Genomic DNA, 9,237 nt, shown 5'->3' with positions numbered 1-9,237 from the left:
ACGCCAATTCACTGAATCTCCCATTTTCATTTAACTAACAAAATAATTATTTATTAATTTATTATCCATCTATTTTAAAAATTATTTAATTTTTAATAAAATTAACAAGGTATTCCCTATCTTAATTAGGGCGAAGGTGTCCTATTTGAATCAGTTAGCTGCCTAAAATCGTCTACCCTTTTGTTTGCTACCATACAGTTGTCACTACTAATTTGGTTTTCCACCATTAACTTGTCTATTGTGAGTCAAAAGGTAATTTGGTTTTCCACCATTAACTTGTCTACTGCGAGTCAACCCTTTTGCCTGTTGAGTGACATGTGTTACAGCGAACTTGTCGGAATCATTTGCGTCCAATAAGTCGATTTTTGGTACACCGATGACATTTGTCTTACTCATACTTGTTACACCGAATTTGTTGGAATCCTTGGCATCCAATAAGTTGGTTTCTGTAATGCCTTTGAAACACTCGACATTGGTCCGTAAGGGTTGCGGCAATAAGGGAGTTACGAGTTCAAGAGCATCAATTTGCTGCCTCTCTATATGACTGTTTGAAATAACATCCCCTGCACAATATGAATCTCTGTTTGGTTTCTTCAGTCTCCTACACAACTAAGTTGTAATGGCTATTGTCATCAGTACCATTCTCAAACACCTGGAATGTTGATGAGCTTTATGTTGTTTCAGACTTGACTCCTTTCCATTCTCCCCTGGTTTTTACAAGAAAAACTCAAAATTCTCCTTTCAGACTTCACCATTAGTATAAACTTCCTTTTTCCAAATAGGAATTGATGCTTTGATTTCATCTATAACATACTCACAGGGTTCAAGAGAATCTATCCTGTGGACATAGGACACTGCAACAAAAAGACTTTCTTCTCCAAGAGGTACAACGCCCAGGCGATGCGCCAATGCAAGTCTCATCAATTTACTTCGGTTTCTAGCTCTAGAGCATATGGCTTTGATATTCCTAAGGGCCTTGGGGATATAAGCCTCGCATCTAAGCTCTAGAACCTGCTTATCCTCAAACATATCCCTTGTTGTTCCAATAAAGGTAGTTATCACTTCTGCTACTAAATCTGTATATTTTTTAATATCCAAGCTATCATCAACTATTTCCAAAAAATCTTACTCTGCTTTAGCCATTCTTTAGCTACCATTGAAGGTTAGGTTTGTGATTTATTATTTCTTACTAACTTTTGGAATGTTAATTCCAACTGCAGGTTGCAGACACCGTGCAGGCGGACGTGGACAATGACGGCAGCACAAAACCGCTCAGTAAAAACCACCAACTTATCGGACCGCCTTCGACCAGCAGGCAGTTTCCGTACTCTCAAGCCCGATCCAATTATCCTTGGACGCGTGGTCCTCTCTATACATTAGCAAGTCTGACATTTCGGGACATAAAGTTCTGCAGCAAACTGTCTCTCGATATCTCCGTCCGCCATTCGATTTGCTTCTTCGTCCTCCGCCGTCCATCAACAAAACCTGCATACGGCCAACATTAACTACATTGCGTGGAGTGAAAACTAAGTTTGGTTGACTGCCACTCCTGTCTGCAAAAGAATTAAAATGAATTTAAACCATGGTCGTAGAAAGTGGGTAAAGCATTTAAGTTTTTTTTATTATCTACGACATGTAAAATAATTAAGTGCACATTGGTTTTATGCTTTCATATATGATTTTGTTTTAGGTCTAATATGTTATATAATGAGCCAAAATGAAAAATGCTCGGTGGTTGTAATATGTTTTTGTGTGGTGTTGACCATTTTTGAAAAAAAACCACGCAGCGAAAAACTATGTATTTTTGCACAGAAGTGCATAAATGAAAAACGTGGAGCGCATATGTTCTGGTGTAATTTTTTATGCAGTTGAATATATTGTAAAAATGAAGCAGGAGCCAAAGCCAAGGAAATGCACAACAATGCATGAAGAAAAGAAAAGAGGGGAGTGCAAAAGAAATGTGTATGTTTTTTGTTGAGTGGTGGTGAAGCTCGCAGCAGTGGAAAAACCAAGGGAGATGCACAGCAGTGAATAGATCAGTTTTTTTTTAATGTATTGGATGTGCATTGAAATGCAAAAGAAAAGAATGCACAAGTATTTCTTTTGAAATTGGAATGTAATGAAAATTTTACTGCATATGTAAAATAATTTTACAGTAGTAATGTAAATGGAGGTTTTACAGCAGTAAAAGAAAATGAGAATTTTACCCAGCAGTGTAAATTCTCAGGAGGAGACAGAGTTTTGTAAAATGTATTTTTGGTGAATCCCTCTCAGCAAAGAGGATGAAGTTTGTAACAGATATTTTGTTTTAATGAATAGAAATCTTTTCTGGGTATGTAAAAACTTTGTTCTTCAGTCATATTTTTAAAAGCTTCCCTGTGCAAAAGATCCTGTGGAAAGGAAACAGAGCATTGCCTCTATGTGTGTGAAGTTTTATTTGAATTGTTTGTTTTTGGGATTTTACCAGAAAAATCCCCAACAGTGGTATCAGAGCTGGTCCAGGCTCTTTGATGGTGACAGAGCAGGTTCAGGCTCTTTGAAGTGTCAAAGAAGCTGAAGGAAAGACTCTTGTTGCAGCAGCAGTAAAACTTCTCCAGCAGTGTGAAGTCTCAGGCAAAAGAACCCAGGTATTCCTCAAAGTTTTTTTTCTGTGTTGCTGTTGAAGAAACAGTGAGTCATTTTAAAAACACAGTCAGGGATTTTAAAAATAGTTAAGAATGGCAAGGTCAAAGAAGAAAAAGGTCTCCAAACCTCTTAAAAATGTGTCTCCCTCTTCTACTAAAATAGAAGACAATCTACTTGAAAGCATTCTATTTGAGGCTTCAAAGTTTAATGGAAATTTTGATATGTGGGAAATAAAAATGAGGGCTATCTTACAGTCTCAAGGGATTGAAATCTGGGAATCAGTGATTGATGATAGCAAGAAGGATAAAGAATCCAAGGAGTACAATGCAAAAGCAGCAAAGACTATCTTGGATGGACTGCCTGATTCTGTGAAGAAGAATCTAGGAAAATATTCATCAACAAAGGATATTTGGGATAGACTGCATGAACTTCATGCAAAGGGAGCACTAACCATGACCATCAGTGAAGAAGAAAATTCTGAACCCAACATAGAAGCTGAATGTGAGAAGGTTGACCTCGTTAAACTTCAAGTAAAAGAAAGGGATGAAGAGCTCGTCAAGCTTAAGAAGGAGCTTGATCAATGCAAGAGGAAACATCATGAAGAAGTCATATCCATGACAGATGAGTTGAATAAAGTAAAGAAGCAGGGAGATTTCTTGACAAGTCAACTTGAACAAAGGCACAAGAGAGTGAAGAAGCTTGTAGAAGAAATTGGACAATACAAGGTAGAGGTCTCCTCCCTTAAGTCTAAACTACAAGAAGCTAGGAAGCAGGCACAAGAAGCTGAAAAGAAAATGGAGAGAAGTCAAGCAAAGAATGAAGAAATCTCCAAAATGAAGACAGACATCATCTCTCTTAAAATAGTAGCAGCTGAAGCTACTCGTAGCAAAGAAGAAACTGAAGAACAACTTGCAAAGAAGAATAATGAGTGTGAAAGATTGGAAGAAGAGATTGTTCTCCTCAAGAAAAAGGTTGAAGGGATGAACAAAATCATGAAGAGCTCTCAAGCCTTGGATGACATGCTCAGCTATCACAGATCTCCATCTGATAAATCAGGACTTGGGTATGTAGGTGAACCCTCAAACAAGAATGAAAATTCTTTAAGCAAAGGAGATGTGAAGAAGGCAGAAAGAAATGGTGATGCTCCTAGTTCCAGCAAAGGCAAGGAGAAATATCAAGGCTACAATAGAAGAAATCCTACTCCAAGTAGAAAACCAGCTCCAAGAAGAAATGTAGCTGATGTCAAAGAGGTAAGAGGCAATGGTTATCAACAAAGAATCTCAAGGCAGCAAGGCTTCAGAAGTACATCAAGTAAACCTCTATCTCCCAGGTACCAAAGTTCATTTTTTGGTTATTGTTATGCTTGCTCAAACTTTGGTCATATGGCAAAAGACTGTAGAGCATTTCATAGAGATAGATGTTATGGTCCCCGACAACCTCCAAGAAACAATTTTGCAAGAAGAAATCATGAATTCTTATTCATGAAAAATGTAGAATGTTTCAAGTGTCATAACATTGGGCATATGGCATGTGACTGTAACTTAACATGGGCCTTTACGCAAGCTAGACCCATGCAAAAGAAAAAAGTTACACAAGTATGGAGAAGGAAAGAAATACAGTCTGAAAGCCCCTTGAGCTCCCTAGTTGATCTAAGTTTCTTTTGAGAAAACTTTGCTGAAAGAAAACAATGCATACATTAAGGGGGAGCCTGTAATTATTAATCATTATTGCTGAACTGTTTTAACAGTCATTCTTTGATGAAGATCTTGTTATAGGGGAGAGATATGGAATTAAATCTGCCATAAAAGCAGAGAAGAAAAGTCTGCAGGGCATGGAGATTGCGTGGAGAATGTATTGCGGCGCAGCAGAGCACAAATGAAATATTTTTGTTAATCTCTCTGAATTGTAATACGCAGCGGTGTTGAAAATGTAATTTTTTTTATCACATATGCAATGCAATATGCATAGAAGTGCGGAGAAGAAAAAGGGGCAGCGTTGAAATGTAAGTGCAGTGAAGTTTTTTGGTTATTGTCCTTTTTGAAAACAAAAGGAAGAAAAACATGGAGCAGTGTGTGAGTGAAGATGAAGATGAATTCGATGTGAATCATATGCATTGTATATGCATTGTAATGCAAAGCAAGGAGACCCGCATAACAGTGCGAAGGCAGAACATAGAACAAGGGCAGCGTGGAAACTTTTGTGTGTGGAGCACATGGATTAGATGCACAGCAATGCATTGTGTAAATAAAAAAAATGAAGACGAAGATTGTGTGAAGCAAGGGTGTAAAAAGGAACAGGGGCAGCCCATGTTAATTCTTTTTTTTTTGTGGAGAATGAAGCGCAACAGCCTGAGGATGATTCCTTTTATATGCAAGTAACGCAATGTAATGGGTGAAACGAAAAAGGCAGCGAATGAAGAAAAATAGAATGAGATGCATAGAAGTGCAGTGAGGGTAACGGACACAGCAGTGTGAGAAATTTTTACGCACAACAGTGCAAATTGCAGAGGAAACGCAGCAACGAATAAAAACCCAGAGGAGACAGAGTCTATGGTTATGGGTATGGACAACAGTGCATAAGAAAAGGGCAGCAGCGTGATGGCAAGAAGGAGAAGCACAGCAATGCGAAGAAAATGAAACCAGAGAAGTGAGAATGAAGAAATGTGTTTTTACACATTAGTGAAAAGGTGAATGAAGCAAGAGGATTTTTATTTACAGCAGTAAATGTAAGTAAATATGTTTATTACAGCAGTATAAGCAAAACTCTGTTTTACAGTAGTTAATGTAAATGATATTTTTACACACCAGCAATATAAAATCTCATGAGGAAAACGGAGTAATATTTTCGGTTGTTTTGGAACTGCATCTAAAGCAGTGTCTGTTTGTAATCCCTCCATGAGAGGAAGTGAAGTTCTTGGTGAATCCCTCTGTTAAAGAGGAAGGTGCTTTTCAGCACAGTGTCATGGTGAATCCCTCTGTCAAGAGGAAGATGCTTTTCAGCATAGTGTGGTGAATCCCTCTGTCAAGAGGAAGGTGCTCTTCAGCACAATCTCAGGTGAATCCCTCTGTTAAGAGGAAGACTATTTTAATTGGTTGTGGAACTGCATCAGAAGCAGTGTTGGTGAATCCCTCTATGTGAGGAAGATATTTTTGTAACAACAGTGTTGGTGAATCCCTCTATGTGAGGAAGTGTTTGGGTATGACTGAATGCCCAGCAGTTGAAATTAAAGGGGAGTGTTGGAATGTTAATTCCAACTGCAGGTTGCAGACACCGTGCAGGCGGACGTGGATAATGACGGCAGCACAAAACCGCTCAACAAAAACCACTAACTTATCGGACCTCCTTCGACCAGCAGGCAGTTTCCGTACTCTCAAGCCCGATCCAATTATCCTTGGACGCGTGGTCCTCTCTATACGTCAGCAAGTCTGACATTTCGGGACATAAAGTTTTGCAGCAAACTGTCTCCCGATATCTCCGTCCGCCGTTCGATTTGCTTCTTCGTCCTCCGCCGTCCATCAACAAAACCTGCATACGGCCAACATTAACTACATTGCGTGGAGTGAAAACTAAGTTTGGTTGACCGCCACTCCTGTCTGCAAAATAATTAAAATGAATTTAAACCACGGTCGTAGAAAGTGGGTAAAGCATTTAAGTTTTTTTTATTATCTACGGCATGTAAAATAATTAAGTGCACGTTGGTTTTATGCTTTCATATATGCTTTTGTTTTAGGGTTAATACGTTTTATAATGAGCCAAAATGAAAAATGCTCGGTGGTTGTAATATGTTTTTGTGTGGTGTTGACCATTTTTGAAAAAAAACCACGCAGCGAAAAACTATGTATTTTTGCACAGCAGTGCATAAATGAAAAACGTGGAGCGCATATGTTCTGGTGTAATTTTTTATGCAGTTTAATATATTGTAAAAATGAAGCAGGAGCCAAAGCCAAGGAAATGCACAGCAGTGCATGAAGAAAAGAAAAGAGGGGAGCACAAAAGAAATGTGTATGTTTTTTGTTGAGTTGTGGTGAAGCTCGCAGCAGTGGAAAAACCAAGGGAGATGCACAGCAGTGGATAGATCAGTTTTTTTTGAATGTATTGGATGTGCATTGAAATGCAAAAGAAAAGAACGCACAGGTATTTCTTTTGAAATTGGAATGTAATGAAAATTTTACTGCATATGTAAAATAATTTTACAGCAGTTATGTAAATGGAGGTTTTACAGCAGTAAAAGAAAATGAGAATTTTACCCAGCAGTGTAAATTCTCAGGAGGAGACAGAGTTTTGTAAAATGTATTTTTGGTGAATCCCTCTCAGCAAAGAGGATGAAGTTTGTAATAGACATTTTGTTTTAATGAATAGAAATATTTTCTGGGTATGTAAAAACTCTGTTCTTCAGTCATCTTTTTAAAAGCTTCCCTGTGGAAAGGAAACAGAGCATTGCCTCTGTGTGTGAAGTTTTATTTGAATTGTTTGTTTTTGAGATTTTACCATAAAAATCCCCAACAGTGGTATCAGAGCTGGTCCAGGCTCTTTGATGGTGACAGAGCAAGTTCAGGCTCTTTGAAGTGTCAAAGAAGCTGAAGGAAAGACTCTTGTTGTGATTTATTAGTTCTTACTAACCAGCCAATCAAACACGTGTTTCCATTCTTGAGGAAAATTGTTACACTAGTCATCACTTGTTACACCGATCTTGTTGGAATCCTTGGCGTCTAATAAGTCTTTTGTGCAATGTGTTTGAAACATCGGACATTGTTGCGTAAGGGTTGTGGCAATACTTGAGTTACGAGTACATTTTTGAGGTAGAAGCAGAAATCAAACAAACTGTTGAAGGCCTACCCGAGTTGTGAGGCCATATCGTGTGACCAGTTCGAGGTGGTTGTTTCAGGCGGTGGAGCTTTGGGTTGCGGATCGGGTGGTGCTGCCGGTGGAGAACTCACTTGGCAGAAACATCCACCGCAACTATGATCTGCTCCTCTGCCATCAGCTTCAATTTGTGGGTGAGGTGCAGTTGCCCGTGCACCACTGCCTGATGGCCCTCTTGAGCACAAGGAAGGAAGATGTGCGGCACATGACCAACCACCTGCACGCCCTTGCCCAGTGCTAGCACACAATTTTGAAGCTCATCGGCCAGGAAAAACAACATTAATATGAAGATTCTAATTGTGAATGTAAATATGTTTGTATTGTCGATGTTAAGCGTACTCGTTCTTGTTTTTAATTTCAATAAGAGCAAGGTGTCCTGGTTATTGTTGTTTTTAACTTCCATGAGAGTAAGGTGTTCTCTTTAAAATTTATTTATAATTTATGTACGATCTCTACCACATATTAATCACCAAAATTACCTTTCAAAATCTAAATTAAAAACATTTTGCTTTAAGAAGTGTTAATTAAATGTACATTTATTTTTATAGATTTTATACAAACCGATTCTAATAATATCCTCGAGTTCAAGATGGGCTATCCGTTTTTCCTACAAATGTGTTATGCTTTAACCTTTATATAAGCCTACCTTTATAATAAAGAATATTTTCATAAATAATGATGTGGATATGAATGTCAAAAATTAATTTTAATTTTTTATATATATAAATATTTATATGGATATTGTTTAATGACATTTTTAATTTACTTTATTTGATTTATGAAATTTTAAAGAGTATAATTGTAATTATATAAATATGGTTTGAAAAATACAAATGAATATAATTTTTAAAAATTATAAAAAAGAAGTTATAATCACATAATGTCTATAATAAAAAAATAAGAAAAATAACTATGATTTTCACAAATACTATAATATGTATATGAAAATGGTAAGAGGAGAGAGTAAGAGTATATTAATGAATGTTTAAAAGAAAGCAATTAAACCTAAAAAGGAAAAAAATAGTGATACAATGAGTATGAAAGCATTGAACAAGCTTTTAAAATTTTCTTAAAGAAGTCTTTATAATATCTAATGTCACAAACAAACATGCCATCTCCATGATCCTATGTGAGTCATTGGTTTTACAGTGACTAGCATGTCTACCATGTCTGTAACTGCATTAATGGCTAGTAACTTTGTGTTTTATATTCTATGTTTTATTTGAATTTAAAGGAGTAAGCAAAGAGACATGTAGTGGCTTTTTGGCAAACTCAAAATCATTCCTTTTGGCATGTGTTGTATCTCCATTTCCTTTTTCATGGCGTCCTAAATATATTTTGCCCATTTTGTATTGGAACATTGGCCCTCTACTCATTTATTAATTAAATACAAAAAAAGTGACAATAATTTGTACATATCAATATATGTACAGGAATTGAATAGTTTGTTTTGTCATTTATACATAAGTCTCACTTAAATGAAGTGAGAAAGCAGCTAGAAAAATGCAAGATATCAGAATTGCATTTGTGTATATTATCATTTATACATATCGTTTCCCAATAGATTTGGGAAAATTCAAAATATTTATATTGCATTTAGTCATTGAGTCTTTTACTTGACAGAGCTTTTGCATCTTCTTTAACAATTCATTAGGTTTATTGTTGCTATAATTTATTGTTGCCGTAATTCATCATAGATTTATTCTTTTGTTGCTGTAATTCATTATAGATGTATTCTTTTGTGTGTTC

General features: G+C 36.7%; 1 protein-coding gene across 1 annotated transcript; it reads right to left on the bottom strand.

Annotated features, from left to right (window-relative positions):
* Positions 1-207: 207 nt before the first annotated feature.
* LOC149225414 (uncharacterized) lies at positions 208-1,445 on the bottom strand. Its single transcript, XM_089379929.1, is given in 3 exon segments — positions 208-544; positions 653-1,124; positions 1,391-1,445. Coding segments are annotated over 3 exon segments (864 nt in total).
* Positions 1,446-9,237: the final 7,792 nt, after the last annotated feature.

This window comes from Pinus tabuliformis, chromosome J (assembly GCF_031772625.1).
Source record: "Pinus tabuliformis cultivar Carrire ecotype Pingquan chromosome J, CPIR1, whole genome shotgun sequence".
NCBI lineage: Eukaryota > Viridiplantae > Streptophyta > Pinopsida > Pinales > Pinaceae > Pinus > Pinus tabuliformis.
This window is presented reverse-complemented; position numbering and strand designations above follow the sequence as displayed.